General features: G+C 39.5%; 1 protein-coding gene across 5 annotated transcripts; it reads left to right on the forward strand.

The window, feature by feature from the left end:
* The first annotated feature begins 6,977 nt into the window (after positions 1-6,977).
* Positions 6,978-20,895, forward strand: LOC309401683 (uncharacterized protein). Of its 5 annotated transcripts, XR_014176781.1 has the most exons (3): positions 6,978-7,210; positions 9,456-10,497; positions 13,594-20,895. XR_014176781.1 is itself a non-coding variant. In XM_081970812.1 (2 exons), the coding sequence occupies exon 2, from the start codon at positions 9,675-9,677 to the stop codon at positions 10,320-10,322; it is 648 nt and encodes a 215-aa protein (XP_081826938.1). In that variant the 5' UTR covers positions 6,978-7,210; positions 9,453-9,674; the 3' UTR covers positions 10,323-13,156. The 5 variants fall into 5 exon arrangements, 4 of the variants coding, with proteins under 4 accessions (XP_081826938.1, XP_081826937.1, XP_081826939.1 ...); XM_081970812.1 differs by lacking the exon at positions 13,594-20,895 and having other exon boundaries at positions 9,453-13,156; XM_081970811.1 differs by lacking the exon at positions 13,594-20,895 and having other exon boundaries at positions 9,456-13,156.
* Positions 20,896-21,495: the final 600 nt, after the last annotated feature.

A 21,495-nucleotide genomic window follows, 5' to 3' on the forward strand; every position in this document is an offset into this window, starting at 1 on the left:
ATGGATATCTCTAGGAGATGGTATAATTTAAATTATGTTGAATGTAGTTTTAAAATAAGCATTATGCATTTCTATGTCAATTGATACTTCTAATAGAAAAGACACTAAAATAATACCTGTAATGATTTGTTAAATATTGTGCAGAAAGAAAGTAAAAATCTTTGCATTTGTGTTAGGAAGAATGTCTACCTTATTTTGTGTAGAAATATATATGACCTTTTTCCGTGCCGTTGTAACTTTGAATGATCAGTAAATGAACTGTCGAGGACTACCTGTATTAACTTTGGTGATAAACCAAGGATATGGAAAAACAGTATTTTCTGCACAGTATTTTCTATCCAACTAGTTCCTAGAATTATTTCATTTGGAGATTGTTTCACACCCTATATCAGGAGTGTCCAAACTTGGGAACTTTAAGACTTGTGGACTTCAACTCAATTGCAATTGTTATATTTGTTGATTATACTTTTGATGAAAGCTGGATTTCATTTCTCTCTATTCAATAATACAATCAAAGATAGAGAAAAAGGTCAACATGAAATTGAGAAACAAAAAATATGGGTCTGTCAAAAAGAGAGATGCCTATTTCAGGTTGTTGCAAGTCCAGACTTTTTTTGAAGAGCAAGGAACACGACAAGCATTTCAATTTCAGAAAGTTTCCCATGATAGGTACATTAAGATTATAAAAGGAAGTTGTAATGGCAAAATGTTTAGGACCCCTGCTCTAGAGAAATAGGACTTAAGGACCAGTGGTGGGTTGCCAATTTTTTTACTACTGGTTTGGGCGCTTTTATATATTCTGTACGGGTATTCAATATGAGAGTCAGAGGCGTTTAACGGAACGGCTTATTCACCACTGCTTCAGAACGAATACAACAAACTGGGTTGACAGTTTATTTAAACCCACAGCTGTCAACCTGTTAACCAATAGGAACACAGCTTAACGTTAACCAGTAGAAACACAGCTTAACCCATGCTTAACCAATGTATGTCCAAAGCTGTGCTGATTGACAGCTGGGACATAACACTACTTTTCCCCCCGTAACGCGCATGCGTAATCTGAGAGATACACCGGCCTGCGCCGGGTCCTCTCTGAACGCCGTACCAGGAACCCTGGCCTTGGTGCTGAAAGTGTATGAGTTGGAGCTGTCAATGGAAAAGGTATCGTCTGTGGTTGAGAGTCCAGCTCATGTTGTTGAGACGACTCAGCCGGATCTTCAGTTGTGAGCAGTGCGGCGTTACGATTCTGTCGGTCGGCAGCAGGGTATGCGGTAGCACATTCACCGGTGTTTGGGTCTTCGTTTCCGCACCACTTGTGGTTTCTCGGCGGTGCATCTGATCTACGTGTCTCCGCCAAACCTGACCATTGCTTAGTAGGACCCTGTAAGAGCTGGGTCCTGTTACCTCTATTATTGTCCCTGGCACCCATTTAGGAGACCCCCCAAAATTCTGGGCAAAGTCCAAAACATTGTTATGGAACTACTGCTGTGTGGCCATTATTAAGGGGCTTTTACTAGTGGCGTAATTAGGGTGCAATCTATCCAAAGTTGTTTGCAGTCTCCTTCCCATGAGGATTTCTGCGGGCGTTTTGTTGTTCAATGGGCACTGGGTAGTGTGCTGCCTAAAAACATAGCTATTTTATCCTGCAAGCTTCCTGTCTCCATCCTCCTCAACGCTTCCTTGACTGATCTGACCGCCCGTTCAGCACAGCCATTGCTTGCTGGGTGGTATGGAGCTGTTAGAGCCTGCCTAATGCCCAAGAAGGCTAAGAATGTTTGAAATATGGCTGCTGTCCATTGTGGTCCATTATCCGTGACCACAATGTCTGGCAGCCCATGGCATGCAAATAATTTCTTTAAGGCACTGATCGTGGCTTCTGTCGTAGTTGAGCCCATTGGTATTACTTCAATCCATTTGGACAAGGCATCCACTACCACTAATATCATGGTTCCTTGTATTGGGCCGGCAATGTCTAGATGTAATCTAGACCAAGGGGAAGAAGAAGTCTCCCATAACCGAGGCTCCGCTTTAGGTGGAGCAGATCGTGTAGCCTGACATTGAGGACACTGGCTCACGCATGTCTGAATGGCCTCGTCCATCCTCGGCCACCAGACTGCGCTACCGGCCAACGCTTTCATGTGTACAATGCCCGGGTGTCCCTCATGTAATCTTGTCAATACTCGGTTTCAAAGAGCTTGTGGCACGGCTGCCCCATAACACACACCTATGAAGGGTGGACAGTTCTGTTCGTCTATGATAATACGGCTGTAATTCTTCCTTTATGATTTCTGCTGGCCACCCTCTTCGTATATAGTCAATAACCCGAGATAGCACCTCACCCAAATTAGAGCTAGCTGCAATGTCCGTCGCTGTGAGTGGTAATTCCTCAATGGCTAGGACTGTGGACATAGGAGCGGGGTCTGTAACCGGTATGGGCAAGGGGCAGCGACTTAACGCGTCAGCATGTCCCAAGTCTTTACCTGGCTGGTGTTCTAGTCGGTATGAATAAGATGCCAGGAATTCTGACCAGCGTAACATTCTTGGTGAAAGTATCTGGGGCATTTGTCGGTCACCTGCCAGAGTGCCCAGTAGTGGTTTATGGTTGGTGACCAACAAGAACTGGCGGCCGTACAAATACTCATGGAATTGTTTGACTCCCACCACAGCCGCCAGTGCCTCCTTATTGATTTGCCCATAATTACGTTCGGTACTCGATAGGGTGCACGAGAAGTAAGCTATAGCACCAACGCCATAAGGTGAAGCGTCACACGTCAGTGTTAGAGGCAGTCGCTCGTTATACTGCACGAGGACCGCCGATGAAGTGAGTGCCTTAACCTTAGCGAAAGCTGCAGCTTCCTTCTCGCCCCAATGCCAGGTAGCAGCACCATCCAGCAGACGGTGTAGGGGCTCAGCCACGGAAGCCTTATGCGGTAGGAAAACTGCGTGAAAGTTCAGTAGCCCAAGGAATGCTTGAAGCTCACTTTTTGATTTAGGGGTAGGGGCATTGTGGATACTCCACCTTAGACTTGGTGGGATGAATGCCCTTAGCATCAATGCGGAACCCTAGGAAATCAACTGATGGTACTCCCAGGTGACATTTACTCTTTTTTAGACGTAGTCCAGCATTCCTGAATCTCTGTAACACTGCCCTCAATTTGTGGATTAGGTCTGCCCCATCTCTTGCTGCCACTAACACGTCGTCAAAATAAGGGACTACCCCGTTCAGACCATGGAGTAGCCTCTCCATTAGGCATTGGAAAATTCCCGGGGCAACACAGATTCCGAATTGAAGCCTCCGGCAGCGGAATGCCCCCTTATGGGTCACAATTGTCTGTGCATTGGCGGTTGCCTCATCCACAGGCAATTGTTGATAAGCCTGTGCCATGTCTAACTTAGCGAAGATCTGTCCCTGTCCCAGGGAATGCAGCAAGTGCTGCACCACTGGTACAGGGTACGGGTTAGATTGTAGGGCTCTATTTAATGTATTTTTGTAGTCCGCGCAGATCCTAATGGACCCATCTGCCTTTACAGGGATTACAATCGGGGTATCCCATTGTGAATAATCTACAGGTTCCAGGATCCCTTGGCGGACCAATTTATCCAATTCTGCCTCCACTTTAGCTTTAAGAGCAAATGGTACCCTCCTAGCCTTCAATCTAACTGGGGTTACCTGTGGATCTAAATTAAGTGTAATAGGGGTAACCTTATATTTACCCAATGTCCCATCAAACACATCGTCATATTCTCTTGTGAGCTTGTCAAAGTCATCATCAACAGAAGAAGCGTGAATGCCAGTAATATTCAAACCCAATGGTTCAAACCACTCAGTACCCAGCAGGCTAGCCAAGGGGTTGGCAATGACAATGAGTGGTAAATTGCCTTCAAACTTTTTGTACTCTACCAACACCGACATCTTTCCCATTACTGGAATGAAGTTCCCTTGGTAATCTCGCAATCTGCAACTGCAATGAGAAAGAGATTCTTTAGATAGGTTAGGTAATATGTGTTTGAGAGTGTGCCAGGAGACCATTGTTTTGGCAGAACCAGTAGCAATGTAAGGTAGAATCTTTTTCCTTTCACTGCTTCCTCTCTAGCGGACTGCACCTCCCAATTGTCTGGAGGCTGGTCATCCACAGAAACGGCGCAGGATGCCTTGTTTCTTCCCGGTTACCAGGCAGTCTTCCTTTCTCAGAAACTGTTCCTTGCGGTGTTGGGGTTGGGCGAGGAAGCTCGGCAAACTTTAGCTAAATGGCCCTTTTTTTGACAGCGCCTGCACACAACGTCTTTGAATCGGCAGTTTGACTGGTAATGATTGCCTCCACAGCTGAGACAACCCTCCTGAGGCCGTCTGACCGATCTAGTTTTGAGGCAGTCAATTTCTTCAGGGCTCATGTCTCTTTCTTCCTTTGGGCTGCTTTGCTTGTTAACAGCAGCCGATTTCAGTACTGAGGAGCTGGCAGCCCAGTAACGCTGAATCTGAACTGTCGACTTCTCAGCCATTTTGGCGGCCTTGGCTTCGTCAACGGCTATCTGGAGGTTGATTTCAGAATGCGCTAATAACCATCGCTGCAGGTGCAAGTCCCTGATTCCACACACAAACTGTTCCAGCAAAGCATCCTCTAATACAGGGAACTCGCAATTAATCGCTTCTCTGCGAAGCGTAGCCATATATTGACTAATGGATTCTCCCTCTTTTTGTAAACATTGCCGAAAGGCATGCCTTCTTGTAATCTTTGACTGGGCTGGAGCGTAATGACCCTTTAATTTAGACAAAAGGAGCTCCCACGGAACTGTATTTACAGACATTGGGGCTGACAGCGCTCTGGCTGTCCCAAACATTTCTGTCCTGCAAGCACTCAGGAAATAACCTTTTTTTCTGTCTCCCGATACTTCAGCCAGTTTATTTAACCCACAGCTGTCAACCTGTTAACCAATAAGAACGTTAACCAGTAGAAACACAACTTAATCCATGCTTAACCAATGTATGTCCAAAGCTGTGCTGATTGACAGCTGGGACATAACAGGCACAGTTTGTCAAACTGGGAGCAACCCACCTCTGTTAGGGCTACATTTGGTGAACTATATATATACTCATGGATGTGCTAAACAAGATGCCTGAGAAGAGGTAAAGCACTCACTGCAGTTTGTAAGTGCAAAATCAGTGAACAGTTATTTGATAAACTGGTGGGTGAAATGAGCATCACCTCATTTGGAAAATATGAGCATTACTTTAAAAAATATTATTTTCCTGTATACGTTTGCTGCATATTCCTCTGACATTACCTGTACAACAGTTTTCTCTATTATAATAATCAAATGAGAGAAACTAAAAAAACTGGCAATTCCAACATCACTGCTTATGTTGAAAGTCAGCTGTCATAAAACCTATTCAGAATTCCTCAATATATTCCATAAAAACAAAATGAACATGCTTATTTTATAAAACAATGAGTTCTACATAGAATAGTTTAGAGCAAGGGGTGTCAAACTCAAGTCATCATGGCAGCATCACGTGACGTATCAGGACTTTTGTCCCCTTCGCTAAACAGGGCCTGGCTAGCACATGACACATTCAGCCCATGGGGCAGGAGATTAACAGCCATGGTTTAGAGCAATGATTCCAGGCTTCGGATGATTTGGATGTGGGGAAATAATAAGTTGTGTATTAATATTCAAAAATATGTAAATTCATATAAATTAATATTTCCCAATCTTACTCTTGGAAATCTGATTAACCTAGGCATTCAGCATGTCTGAAAGAGCATACAGGTAGTCCTTGACTTACAACAATTCATTTAGTGACCGGCACTGGAAAATTAACATGATCATTTTTTACATAACTGCTGTAGCATCCCCATGGTTACATTAAGGCAGGACATAAAGCGAGATTTTGGACATCCCAGTGAACATGAAATGGGGTCAGACTAGAGGATCTCCTGGAGGACCCATTTATCTCTTCTAGTTATACATTTACTGAGTCTTGAAGTAAAACAGGAAGTTTGAACTCAGGAAAATTGAATGTCAAACTACAACATCTGTGTAGATCAGGTCAGCTTGCGAGTCAAACGTTATAGCTTAACCACATGTCAGAATGAAACTGGTGTTTTCTGCATGCCAACTGCAGCCTAGACATGAAAGGGCAGCACAATATAATCTGTTTAGCCAATAGAAATGTTTTAAGATATTTCCGTGTTAGCTGTTTTGAGGAAGTTAGTAAGAACACGCTTCTCCCTAAGAACCTCGCTCAGACGTCAAATGGGGGTTTACACTGTCTGAGTCATTTGGCCAACTAAAGCTATTTCTTGATCTCACAGTCCAAATCTCCTGATTTTCTGCAACATGATCAAAACTCAGACACTTAGCAACTATCTCATATTTATGACAGTTAGTGCCCTATGATCATGTAATCACTTTGTCACCTGACATGCAGTCAATGGGGAAGGCAGATTTACTTAACAACCATGCTATTAACTTAATAACTGCAGTGATTCACTTAATAACTGTGGCAATAAAGGTCAGAAAATGGGGCAAAACTCACTTTAAAATATCTAACTTTGCAAATAAATTTTGTGATTGTAACTGCATTCTGTTCTCTGTTTCTGGACAGCAACATAATTTCTCCCAGCAGGAAAAAAATTGAAATTGAAATTACTTATTATTGTTGTTACACCAGAATGTCTCTTATGTATGGGACTGTATTTTAAGGGCACAAGACATAACCCATATACATATACATATATACATACCTACATACCTACATACACATACATACACATACACACACAAATAATTTCTTTAACACACATGTTCGGTTCTTATCTTAAGAACTTGATGTTATCTCAAAATTAGAATTGAGTTTTTAAAAGGTTTGATGAAGGAATACGCAAATAGGTGCTAGCCGCCATTCTTTATTGCGCATGCGTTTTCCAAATCTCTCTGTGTGGCTTCCTCCCTTTTTCTCATTTCCAGCTCGACTTGTAGGGGAAGCTGGCGCGTGGCTTTGTGGTCGGCAGGGAGAGGGTTAAAACCATCGAGCTGGATCTGTCAAGCAAAGCGGAGGCGGGGGACAGGATAGACTCGAGGGGTGCTTTCCTGTGCTTGAACCCGCCACTGCCTACACACAGGCACGGGAGTGCCTCTTTCGTTCCCGGGCCTGCGGTTGGCGAAGGCGTGCAAACCCCGCTTGGATCCCTGCAGTGAGAATGAATCGGTGAGATTCCGCGGACAGATCCAGCCGTGTGGAGACCGATTTATGGGGAGAAGGACGGGCATTCTTAAGAACATCCATTTCTGGGGAGGGGTGGGGGGGACGCCTGTAAGAAGGGCAGCTTCATCCACTCCACCCACCGCCTCCATTCACTCTTCATCTGTCTCCTAGAGTAGTTCGCAGCGGGGAGGATCTGCTGTGGAAAGTCCTGTCTATATTTCTTTTACGGCTTTTTCTTCTTTATTTTATCTATTTCTGAGACTAGAGCACGATTGATATTGAGCACGATCCATTACTTATACTTGTGTAGTATGGTGGGCAGTGTTGGCTATTACCTGTTTCTTCTAGGTTGTAGCTATAACGCATACCAAAAAAATACAAATACTTATTTCTTTGTAAGGATATCAGTGCCGTTCATAGAAATGTTTGATTTAATTCTTCCAATCTCTTTTCTCATTAGCCATTTAAAAATTAATTTATCTTGTGGCGTTTATTTTATATATTTGCATATCAAACTTTTATTAATTTTATAAATAATTCAAGGAGGAGGATACCCCCTTATCCTATTTTCCCCACAATAACAACCCTGTGAGGTGGATTGGGATAAGATGGGGTGATTGCCTCAATGTCATTCAGCCAGCTTTCATGCCTAAAACAAGACTAAAATTAAGGGTTTCCCAGTTTCTGGTCTGGTGTCTTAACCACTAGATCAAACTTATTGACAAATGCCTCTGTTTGTTTAGGTAACTTTTTATAGAGAGAAGGAAAGCACTGAAGTCAGGTCAGGACTGTTTGTCTGTCTTAACAAATGCTGAATGCTCCAAGAGCAGAATGATGGAATATGAATTATATAAATAATAACAGCATTAAATATTAATCTAATGGGGAACAATATTCTGGACTGTCAGGTACACATTTTTCTATTTGAACATTTTGAAATGCAAAAAAAAAAAAAAGTTGAACTTCTAATATCTCTAACAATACAGTATCATGTCAGAATAAAAAAAAAAATCTGTAGAGATATAACCATCAAACAAAGTGGTGCCAAATGAATGGTAACAGTGCAATATTCCAGAGGCTAGAATTGCAGATTCTTTAAGAGAACACAATTTTCAATATATTTTCAAAAGAAATCCAAAATATCTTTCTTTTAAAAAGTACATTTGTTCCAACACATAATAAAAAAAATACTTTTCTAAAATTTTGATTGAAACATTGTGGCAACATAACAGGGCAATATCAAAACTTCTTTGGAAGTGATTTCCTGATTTCCTCTACTTAAATTGCAGAATTTAATTATAGTAAGTGCATTTATAATTAATTTAGTATCAGAAGACATATTAATGCAATCAGCTGCTCCTATTAATTACATTTTTATATTCTCAGGCAACAAAGTTGATAAGTACTTTCCCCCTTTTTTTCGTCCTAGGGAAAACTGCACAGAAACCCTATAGGTTTACTTAAAAAGAAAGCCTATCCAATCATTTAGAGGATTTTATTTTCAGATGGAGTAAAAACCTAGGTGGCATATCAGACTGTCTGAATTACAACTCCAAACCTCCATCATCATTGGTCATGCTGCTGGAAGCACCTTTTTGGCAAAATTGGACCACAAGTACCTTACCCTTGCTGTCAGGCAAGCGAAGGACAGTAGCCTATAGAAATGATCAGGATCCAGAAGAGGCTAGCATATGATTTTTATGCAGCCACAGTTTCTTTATTTTGTGTATATTTAAAATGATACAATGATTTTGAAACCTGTCATTTTGAAAGAAGAAAAGTGAGTTGAATGAAGGATGAACCACTTCAGATTAATACAACTACATTTCACTGGCTTGGCTCCAGACTTAGTCATGCTTAGAATAAATTTATTAGACCCAAGAAAACACCTCAGTCATGGATCCCACTGATTTTCAACGAGCCTACTCTAGGCACGGCTAAATCTGGATCCAATCAGTAAAAACAAATAATCAGGGCCATTTATATTGATACCAATCATCCTGTTTTAATTTAAAGAACTTTCATCCTCAAAAAGAGAATATTCTGAACAAATGGCATCAACATATTTTAAAAAATAAACCATCTAGATTGTGTTTATGTGAATTACAGAGAAGATACGAATAAAATATATATTTTAAACTGCATATATATTATGTTATTTCCTTTCCACCCAAATTACTTAGATTTTGGCAGGATTTGTGTCCTTTTTCTTTCTCTTTTTTTGAAATTCTGTTTTTCTCCCCAGCAGGTTCTGAGGGCAAAGTTATATCCCAGGATATCAGAGATGTTTATCAAGATTTAGAAGAAAGCAAACATCCAGAAATTCACAACTGCTAACTCAGTTCAGAGGTGGAAGGTGTCTTTTGAGGTAGAGCACTTTAGCCTCCTGCCAGAGGAGCTGGCCTGAAGAGTGTCAAGTCAGGGTCTTCTTTTTCCTAGCACCACCACTTTCGCAAGACTGGCAACCATGGGGGAAAAGTCCCACACTTGCCCTTACTGTGGGAAAGGTTTCCGGCGAAACTCACACCTTACTCGCCATTTAGCTACCCACTCTGGACTGCAGCGCCCTTTAGGTGGGAAACGCCTGGGACAGCAAGTGCCAGAGGAAGACCGTCCCTTCAGCTGCAGCTACTGTGGGAAGACTTTTGCCCGCAGTGCCCACCTGGCCCGGCATCAGGAAACCCATTCTGGGGAGCGACCCTACAAGTGTACCTATTGTGGCAAAGCCTTTGGCCGCAATTCCCACTTGACCCGCCACCACAGCACTCACACTGGAGAGCGCCCCTATGAATGTGGTGTCTGCGGTAAAGCTTTCACCCGTAGTGCTCATGTCACTCGCCATCAAGGAACTCACACCGGAGAACGTCCTTTCCGCTGCACACGTTGTGGCAAGTGCTTCACCCGTAGTGCCCATCTCCAGCGCCATCAGGGCATCCACAGTGGGGACAAGCCCTTCTCGTGCAGAGACTGTGGAAAGGGGTTCACACGTTATGCACACCTTGAGCGTCACCGTGCTACACATTCAGGAGAGAAACCCTTCAAATGTGCCAGCTGTGGTAAAGGGTTTGGGGCTGCCTCTCACCTTGTAAGACACCAGAAAACTCATAAAGTTTAACGGCTGGGTTTTGTGCCTGCTGCAATCCAAACAAATATGAGAATTGGCCAGTATGAAGTACTTGGACTTACCCTTTAACTTTATATCTCTTTTCTCCATTCTAAAATCTACTTTTAGAAGGAAATGAGTTCAACCCACTCAACAATATTTACACCTGGTCTGCAGACAAATTGAGGTACTTTGAGCTTTTGCCACTTCAGTTCAGTAGCACCCATAGCAAAAACAATTTTAGATAGTAAAACAGCAAATTTTTCTAATTTTTTTCCTTTGGGGGAAAAAAAAATCTCAGAGCTGCCAGTCACTCATGGTTTTGTTTACTCAGTTATATAAATAAATGCTGTATTTAATTCCACCTTTTCTGGTAAGAAAGATGCCAGACTTATGCATTTATGGCTCCCTGGCAGGTATTTCAAAATCCTCTGCCTTGTCCTCCAGCATTATCTACGTTATGCAGTTATGATGTAAATGTGACAATCTGAATCAACAGAAGTATCTTTTTGCAATTCCCTTGGAATGTAATTGGAGAAATTATTTCATCAGCTTTGGATTTTGATCCTGTGGCCTGATCATATTGTTATTAGAACTATGTGCCATGCTCACCTAAGAGACTAGCATTGGAATAGGGAGTTATTGTGCCTGCATCTTAAGCTCCTCAGTAGCCTGTAGCATCAGAAGGAAATGTTATTGAATCTGAAGAGATTTGTCTATCTCTTCCATGCCTCTCAAGACTTTGAGGCTTGATTTACATTCATCTAACTACAAGTGGTGCCTACAACACCATATTGCAGTATAGTTTATTCATAGACAACATAGCCATATCATCTTTCAGAGATAACGCAACTTATTTTTCCCTTCCTTTGAACTGTTTCATTTAATAGCATGTTGGAGCTCCTATGCAGGCTCTGTTATTGATTTTCTTTTTAATATTATTCTTTGGAAGGGAGGAAGTTATTGCCTTTGGATTTTATTTCTAATTATTTTTCTCTGTTTTTGCAAATTTTGGTATTGTGACATGCTGATAACTTCCCACTTATTTCTCAGTAGCCCCATTTGGGTTACATATCCATCATAAATGTACATGGGTTTACCAGAAATATTGATAGTTATTCATGTCTAGTACTAGATTTTTTTTTGTGGGAGAAACAAGGAATAGACCAAGACTTTTATCAAGTGAAACTACAATGTGAAACTGCAAATATTTCAAGTCTTTTCCATTGGGAGTATATGAGTTCTTACATCTTGTCTTGCATCTCCCAATCCTCCAGCTTTAGTGAATTTGAACAATTTTTTCTTTTTTTATAAATAATAATAGCTAGCAGAGTTACACTGATATTTTTTTTTTACCTAACAACAGTGTGTTCTAGTGTAGGTAAATAAATTAGACGCAAATTCAACAAATCGTTGAAAAATGTGCTTTAATTTTTTGTTTATTTAAATTTGTTCATATTTTTTAATGGAGAAAGAAGATTTTAAATAATTGCTGTCTCAATAGAAAGGGAACTGTAGAAGAAATGTATGAAGACAGCTGGAACCTTTAGCAGAAATTTAAAGTATAACTTTGAATGTCCTGCTGTTCTGAAGTGCATCAGAAAACCAGCCGAGGCAGCAGGTAGTTTTTTTAGCTGGAATTCCAGATAAACTATGGTTACCCAAACTTTTTCTGTTTTGATCCTTCTGGGGGAACTTGCTAAGTTATCACAGCAATTTATTGTCTGTTGCTGATTCTCGTCTGCATCCTGATCTGTGGGATTCCCAGAATGTTTAGAAGCTCTGATCATGCAAGAACCTGATGATTTTCTTACATCAAGGATGCTTGTACAGAGTGTTCACCATGCCAATGATTTAAGTTATATATGACATTTGGACCTGGAAACAGCTATAGGCCACTTGCTTCTGTTGTATGGACTGGTAATAACGTGGGCTGTTTGAAACCAGAGAAACTCAGCAGTAAGACTGCAGTTGTGCAGCAAAACTGTCAAAAAGGATTTTCAAAAAAGAAATGAACAAATAATGGATAGGAATAATTGGAAATAAGAACTAATTACAACTTGCAAAATATGTATGATTTTACTTGAATGCCAAATAAGCAGGACTTTTAGCCTAAGGGAATTGTATTTGAAGGAGCCTTATAAAATATATGGTCAACTATTCTGAATTCATTCTAGTTACCAGATGGAGGAACCATTTCCTGTATATTCCAGCACTTCTTTGACGATTATCTTGATCCGGCATTGAAAAAAAAACATTTTTTGAAAGAATATTAAGAATTAACTGTGACTGCCATTCTTCCATGCTCTTGCAAATCTCGTTATTTTCATCTTAAATTCCATATACACTGCCTGTAATACACCAGTTTTTTCTTCCAGAATATGAAGAACAAGCGGCAGTACGTTTTCTTTGGCTTTCTATGATTTGAAAGCTGCATTAAGTTGGACATTTGTTTTTCTTTCTTTCAAGATGTTAGAATGCTGTAGAAATGCTGAACCCACAAACACTACTTTATTTGCATAGTATTCTGTATTGTAAAAATTTGTGATTGTTGGCTGCTTTTTAGCATTCCAGGAGGCAGCGCTTGCTGAACTGTTCTTGAGATATTCTCCCTTAACTCCACCTAAGACATGGAAAGACTTTGGGGAACACCACAAATATGTTTTTTCAAGAGGCAACTGGACTTTCTTGTTTTTCTTTGAAGACGTTTTCTCTTCTCATCCAAGAAGCTTCTTTAACTTTGGAGAATTTTTTTTTTTTTTTGCTAAAGTTGAGGCTGGTCAGTTTGAAGAATATAAGTCAAGAATTTCCAGTCTTGTTCTAGTAAATGACAACTATATATATATATATATATATATATATATATATATATATATATATATATATATATATATATATATATATATATATATATATATTCCAATTGGGATTCAAATTATTATTTTTTGTTGATAGCTCCTATTAAGCTACTGTAATATGCCTGGATTTACATATTGCAGTAAGTCATTTTAGCTGTTTTGTTTATTCGGGGGAGATAAACATGTTGCATGAAGCCAACCATTGTGATTTGTAAATTATGGCTTATAGCGTAATATGTGCAAATCTTGTCAGGTATAGTTCAGTAAAGCATTGTTAAACAACTATGGCGTAATGGAGTCTGTGAGGGAAGCCATTGCCTCCCACTAAACATTGAGCTTATTAATGGAATAGAAAGTTACTTACATACAGTATAATTCAATGTGATCATAGGGAGCTTTTATCCTCTTCCTTTTGTTTTTTCTAGAACTGCATAGAAGAATCCCAGCCTCTATCTGTCAAAATGTGATTGTGTCCACTTTATGTTTTAGAACCTTATCATTAGCAGGGCAAGTTTGTCACAACTGTCCCAAATCCCATGGCTTTCGGTGGCACTAAAATCCTCTTCCCAATCAGATATTCTTCAAATAGTGTTGTCTTATACTCATGTAATCCACCATTTTGCAACGATTATACAGGCTGCAAGACTCAGCACAACCTGGAGAGTATTTACTGAGAATAGCTGAACTGGAAGAACTTTTTAACAGACCAGTTACTATCATTATTCCATTAAATCCTTTTCCTGATAATGCTTAGCCATCTCCCATATTATGGATGCAGATTTCTGCTATTAAAAAAACTAGTTGTTAATACTTTAGTCAGCATATTGATGGCACAGAAAATAAATATTTAACAACGATTTCATTACTACCAATTAGGTGAGGCAGTCAAGTGAGATATTATGCCACTACAATTTGTGATTTTGGTGCCAGCTTCTCCATTGACTCTGTTTATCAGAAGCTCCCTGTGAAGTGTGCAAATGGCAATCACATGACAGCAGGTTGCGACGATTGTAAATGCCAACTGGTAGCAAAGCACCTGGATCTCAATCATGTCACCATGGGGACATTGCAATGGGCATAAGTGCAAGGACTGGTCATAATGCTACTTTTTCATGCCATTATATATCTAAACATGAGTCATTAAGTGAGGTCGGTCCGTACTGTCATGCTATTCCTGAGCATAAATGAAAATACACCTATAAGGAAGAAAACCAGTGCCATGCTCATATCTTTGAAGTCAGAAAAAAGCCAAGTTGGAGAGTAAAAGAGCACCAATGGGAAAAATGACTTTATAAAAACAAGCAGCCTCTTCATTCCCTAGTCTGCCCTAAAAGATATGTTACCTGTCTTGAAAAAAATGTGATGAATTTTTGTTATATAATCAAGTTGTCTAATACCGAAAGGAGAAAGAGATAGGGATGTTTGAACTTGGCTGGTATTATGGAGATGTTTGAAAAAAAGAAGACATGAAGACTATTGATCTGGTGTTTACTAATCTGTCTTTAAACATTTTTCATGTGTATACTGTGTTTTTCCCATTCATAGTAGTATGAATGCCATATTTTTGAGAAAACAAAATAGTATTATTTCAAATAAGGGGTACAATCTAGAGAAAACAATCAGCCAAGGACCAACAGATGTCAATGGAAATTAAAAATAGAGATAAGGGAGTTACAGGGCAGATATAACAGAAAGAAGTGGGCTGAATTGGTCACTTGGTGATTTCCTGCCTCCCCAAGATAAAAATAGAAAATGATTGAGGAATGTGGGTGACAAAAGAAGGTTATAAAATATTTTCTTTTTTGAAATGAATGAAATAGAGGATTTATTTAGAGTGTAGTATGAATATTTTTATGTAAAAGAATACACAAAATTGGAAGTTGATTATTCCTATGTATATAATAGACCAGGATAAGCAGCCCGATACTTTCAGATATTATTGGCAGAAGTTGATAGGAATTGATAGTTAAAACATCTGGAAAGTTCTTGTTACCCAAATGCATTTCTGTACTTTGAATGCTGTCATCTTTTTGGTAGAAGTTAAGCCTTTTTAGTTAGGAATTGTGAATTGTTTGTTGATATGCAGGGTTTCAGTTTGCAAATAATCAGAAACAAATATTCTGCAATGTTGATCTTTTGCATTGATTCTTCTGTATGTAAGTTTAGGTATTTTGTACAAAAATAAGAAAAGGTTTCAAGACTGTTTTAATGTGAACTCTTGGGATCCAGTAACTTCATGGAATTGGGCGTCTTGTCTCTGAATACATAACCTTAAAATTTCTCAGTAACTTTCTGAAGCCAAGCAATACAATTCCATGTCTTCAGTTATAAATGATGCTTTTTATGTGTGTGTGTGGGGGTGTTTTAAAAAAATACATGCATGGATTTCAGGTTTTCCCAATATTTCCAATTTTTATCTGGAAAGAAACAACTTTGTTTTCCTTCAATTCTTCCAAACTTTTGGCAATATTGCAAAACACTGGTACATATGTCATTCTACACAATATTTATATTTACATAGCATACCAAGATTAGGTACTGGATTATAATCAATTTTCTGGATATGTGTAATATGCCGAACTATGAAATAGCCCAATAAGGCTAGGCTCATCCAATACATTAATTTTAAAAAAATCCAATCAATGATCTGGTATAGCAGATTGCATTTGGTCTCAGGTTTATCTAATCAGTGACTGATCATAAGATAAATTACAAACCAAAAGTGACATTCTAAAAAGCTCTATACAGATTTTTTTTTAATAATGTATGAGAGTGTTGTAAGACTCGTTTTTAGGATTACATGTTTTTTTCCCCTTCTATAATTTTAAACAAGTGAGGTGAGTTTATGCTGCCTTCCAGCAAGATCTAAACAAAAGCAAAGATTAATTTCCACCAGATGGCCATCTGTATTGTATCTGTATCTCTGTATAATGGAGATGTGTTCTTCCCACTATCCTCATTATTTCAATTCTGGGCAGTAGCTTCAGTTAGTTATAGTTCGTGATAACGATTCCCAACTAGAATAGCCAACTACCGGTATATATTGCCAGGAAAAAAGAATGCATCATCAAAAGAAAGACATGGATATAGACGATTAAAATCCAATACTGTAGGAATGCAATGGATTCTGAGTGAAATGAGAGGTGATGGGAAAAGCTGATCTGGTTCATCCACTGCACTTAATCACATAAAAACACTTTTCAGAGTGAGATGGACAACATATAAACTTAGTAAATTTTTAAAAAAATGTATCAAGCTTTTCACCCAACAGTTCTTCAAGCTTGAAAGCTGGCAGTAGAGATTCAAGGAGACAGATGTTTGATAAAACATTTTTATTACAGATACTAAAAAGGCAATAATAGAATAATCAGTAACTGCCAGCTGCATACTACAAGTCATATGTATTCCCAAAGTCCAAAGGGTAGGTTTCATCTCAACGGAAGGGATGGAATGCGTCTCTTCATTGATGTTCATCCACTGACTTTATGTTCCTGTCTGATATTGGGATCTTGACCTCTGATCTTGATGATTCTGGTCCTCACAGTTTGTTTAGTTTCAGTTTAGTATATTCAATCAAATTTAGCTTGCAGATCCTGGTTTTTGTAGCTTGATATATCATGTAAAGCGCTAATTGTGATCTGTTCAATAAAATGTGGCTAAGCATACCATGTCTGAGCAAAGTGTGTGACTGTAGTCAATGACCAAGTGACTTATGCCTACTCACTATGTTGCCTTGGGAAAGTTAATCAGCAGCCTTCATGCTTAGATTACTGTTCTTTCTGGATGGTTGTGATTAACCTGGACTTCTGAATAGAGTTGAGGAGGAAATCTTGTTTCCCAATGTTTCTGAACTTAAATTTCCGGTATTATTCAACTCTATAGTTTAAGATGCTGGCAGGATTTTTTTTTTTTTTAATAGTTGTATTCCGTAGCTCAAGCTTCTGGCCTCCTACAGTGCAGAACTGCCCCTGTAGATCCATTTTAATTAGAAGATTGTCCATTCTAAAATAACTCTTCTATCTTTCCAATTTGGGATAGGTTTTTTTTTAAACCATCAAGTTTTGTTACATTTTAATATTAGCATACTAACTGGTCTCTTTAAAATAAATATCTATGTATGTGTTAAGGTTATAGTAAACCATACTTCCTTTCCTGTATTCTTTTCTTTTTAGGAAAGAACAGGACAGGAGACATAACATCCTCCTGGAAAACATCTATAGACTTGTTTATATGCGGGACCTCAACTAATTGATTCCATGCTTGTCTGCTTTTTCTTAGACTTTTCCACTGAAATATTGTCACTTTCACATGAACGTTCTGTAGGTTCTTAAGAACTTTAGTTATACCATAACTCAGATATTTAGGGTGCAAATAGTTCCAAATGCAGACCTTGACGTATAAAAAATGTCTCTGGTAACAGGTAACAATCAGGAATCTGCTTAAATTACTAGAAACCCAATGAATGATTACTGTGATGAACAAATTGCATTCCATTAATGTTTTCCAACATAACTGGTTGGATATATATGTAGCAGTAAGCCAGAATTTGATTTTATCTCTTTTTTTTTAACTGAATGAACTATACTTTGCAACTTATAGTTTATTGCTGAGTGTTGTATATATACCCAGCCATTTTGGCTTATTTAATTTACCATGATTAAAAGAAACCACAGGATTGCAATGGCTGTACTTTCCACTCCAATATATAAATATATATACACATTTCATTGTTGTACAGCTTTAAAGCATTGCACATAATATACGTTAGCATTTTTGAACCTAGTGCCTTCTTGATATATTGGAGTGTATATATATTTCCCAACCTGAGCTGTTTTGTTGGTTTTGACAAAGTTGAGAAACATTTAGATTTTTAACTGTTTTAACCCCAAACAGTTAAAAGTCTAAATGTTTCTCAACTTTGGCAAGTCTAGGATGTGTGGATTTCAACTTCCAGAATTCCCCTGCCAACTGAAGTACAGTATACACATTTTAATTAGAGTTAACAAGTTTGAGAAACACTGATCTAAGACATTTAGAAGGTCAATGAAATTAGGCTGTGGTCTCCTCAAATAAGATGAAATAGTTGCCAAAAGATATGTATAGCCCAGACCATGTAACTGCTTATTTGCTAGTAACTAGTGGCCATCTTTGCTTCAGTGAAGAGAGTTTTATCTTATGGAAAAATGCAGGCACCTGCACTGCTGGAGAAGCAGTAGTCACAAGGCAAACACTAAAGATAAAACTGATCCCTTCTTCCTCTCTGTGGCTTGTGAAAATCTACAGAGATGTATTTAAGGTCCATTCTATAGATGAAATGGAGCAGGATCATAGAATGGATTACATCAGGGATGTCAAGCTCAATTTCATTTGTGGGCCATATCAGGGTTGGGTTTGACCTCAGGGGGGCCAGGCGCAGGGGACATGGCCAACTCAACGTTACTCGTGTCAGGGGGTGCCTATAGTGATCCAAACGCTCTGCCAATGAAAATGGGCTCCCCGGATCCCATTCTCCCAAAATGGTTGTGATGGCCTCCTGAAAATCTCTGCCAGCAAAAATGGAGCTCGGGAGGGCTGCCTGCAGTCTTCCCAAGCTCCAGTTTTGCTGACAGAGGCACCATGGGCCAATCCTTTGGTATTTCCAAGAAAAGCCCTGTGGGCCAGATCTAAGCACCCTGTGGGTCAGATCAGGCCCTGTGGGCCTTGAATTTGACACCCCTGGATTACGTCAATTCAAACTGGGTGGCGCAATCCAGTTGTGAACATTCTATATTAAAAATAATCATGCACATATGCAAACTTTTATGCATTTTAAAAGTCCAGAAGGAAAGAATACTTATCCATCTCTGCTAGATGTTTTTCTGTTTGTGTGTATGTGCATTTGAAACAGCTAACACCATTTTCATTTTCTATCAATTCTGTCTTCTCCCTGTCTCCATTATTGATATATACTGCTTTAGTGTAAATCAAATTTCATTCTGCAGGCACTGGTTGTGGACAGTGGTGGGTTGCAAATCCCATTCCAAGTAGTACAGTTGGAACGAAGCCGGCAGTATCTTCATGGATGCGTGCATGCAGCGCGCGCATACGTTCAAGCGCCTCTGTGATGCGCCAGCTGCTCTGTGGAGCGTTACGCAGGTGCTGTACGTGCCACGTGCCTGCGCAGAAGTGCAGAAACCTTTAAACACCAGTAAGGAGCATGGGCGGGTGGGTGGACCCTCCGGAGCACCGTACTGGAACGGTATCCGGTGCTCCGGGCTGGCTCCGGTATGCCTGTACCGGGGCGTACTGCCTGCAACCCACCACTGGTTGTGGACTAATATTCTCTTGTCTTTAGTTCTTTGTATATTCTTTCACATTACTGATTCATTTCCCATGGTAGTTATTTTCTTAAACCATGATAGTTGGTAAGGAGCATATAACAGGAAAAACTGAAGCTAAGGGGCAAAGGTTATCCTGCGACATTATAGCTTGGGACAACTTTTTGGGCTAGGAAGAAAAGTTTTGTTCATAATGTTTGGTCTGAATGCACTCAGCTACGGTACATTTTGAATAATTTGTTGTTAATAAACCACTTTGTTTTTGTCATGATTGTTCCCATCCTAAACATATTTTTCTGAAATATGATTAGGTTTTGATAGCATCGATTTTCAAGCAAACCCGATTTAAGACTGACTTTTTTTCAGTTGCAAGCTTATGATTTCATGATAGTATTTGGTCTGTCTGCAAATGAAGTTGTGTTGTTTTTTTGACTAAGAAATAGTCACGGAAAATGTATTTCATTTGACATAAGGTTGTAGCAATGGGGAATGATCATTGAGGGACACATCTACCCTCTTCTTAATTTGGAACCAACCTGGGAGTAGCTTCATTAGGCCAAAGTTTCCCAAGGTGGTATCAGTTCATTTAAAGCTGGAGAGCACCAAGCCTAGAAAGATACCTCTGTGGCTTTCTTCCACATTATAAATTAATTTGGGGCTTGCTGAGGCTTGGGTGCAGTCTAGAGCAATAATGGCTAACCTTTTTGTTATCGCATGCCAAAAGCACACACACATGACAGTGCACATGTGCGTACCCACACCCATAATGCAATGTGCATGTGACACCCCCTGCACCCCTGTGCATGCACGCATGACCTACCCCCCGCACTCCCCGGCCCCTCCGCACATGTGCACTGCATCCCACCACAGCCCATTTTGAGCCTAGCAGTCCTCCCTGAAGCCTCCTAGGATCAAAAATGGTGTTGGGGAGCATCGCCCCCCTGCACTCCCCTCCCTGCACATGCGCACATGACTCCTGCCTCCCTGCACATGTGGACACATCTGCATGCACCCTGCCCCCACGCATGTGCAGCAAAGATCCTGAGAGCTGAGCTGGGGTGACGGTTCATGTGCCTGCAGAGAGAGCTCCACGTGCCACCTGTAGCATACGTGCCATAGGTTCCCCATCTCAGGTCTAGAGGGTAAGAGTAAATTTGTTTTGTTTGTATATTGCTTTGAGGTAGGATTAGACTTGAATTTATTTGGCAGACTGTTTGGATTGTTTGTATTTTCTCTTTGTTTGTAATAATGCCAAGGGATACAATTTGACAACAATTGTAAATGGTGTTGCCATATAGCAAAACTGATATCTGGGTTTCTCAATACTTTAGTTTTCCTGAAATTGCCTTTGGTATCTTTCTCTGTTTTCCTATTATCTGTCTTTTCTCTGTATGAAATAAATAATTTTTAAAGAGGTTCTGAATGTCTTTTTTTAAACCTAATCCATCTGTGATGGCTGTGACTATTTTTACAGGAATTGGGGACATTTCTAAAATGAAAATGGAATATAACACACAGCACTCCTCCTCACAGGTGGGTAAATAAGAAAGTAAAACATTTATATTCTAAGCTGATATCTAATTTCTTCAGATTTGGAGTCTGATACATGGAGTTGGCATTCAAATAGATCCTGACTTGGATCCTAAAACTCTCAATTTTTATTTTTACATTTATAGTATTTAATAAAAAATTCCCACAGCCAAAGCTCTCTCGGCAATAAGCAGTTTAAAAAATTGCAAATCCAATAAAATATATGAGATCACTACAACTAAAAAAGGGCCCAAGGAATTATAATTAAAATCAATAGATTCATAATTGGTCTCATAGTAATAAATATATCAAATATATTAAAGAATCCCAAACGCAACAGAATAAGTGTTCAAGAGATGTTGCCATAGCAAGACTTCCTTGCTAATATTCCATCAAGAATATAGATTATTTTTTAATGGAATATGTCAGTAAAGACAGATCTTGGAAAACAAAAGAAAACTGAAACATCAGAAAACCCAT

The sequence above is a fragment of the Natrix helvetica genome (genome assembly GCF_964273705.1).
Source record: "Natrix helvetica genome assembly, chromosome: Z".
NCBI classification, from domain to species: domain Eukaryota; kingdom Metazoa; phylum Chordata; class Lepidosauria; order Squamata; family Natricidae; genus Natrix; species Natrix helvetica.

What these genes read in the sequence shown, in the direction of transcription:
- LOC309401683 (XM_081970812.1), top strand. Translation starts at nt 9,675, where the DNA reads ATGGGGGAAAAGTCCCACACTTGCCCTTACTGTGGGAAAGGTTTCCGG.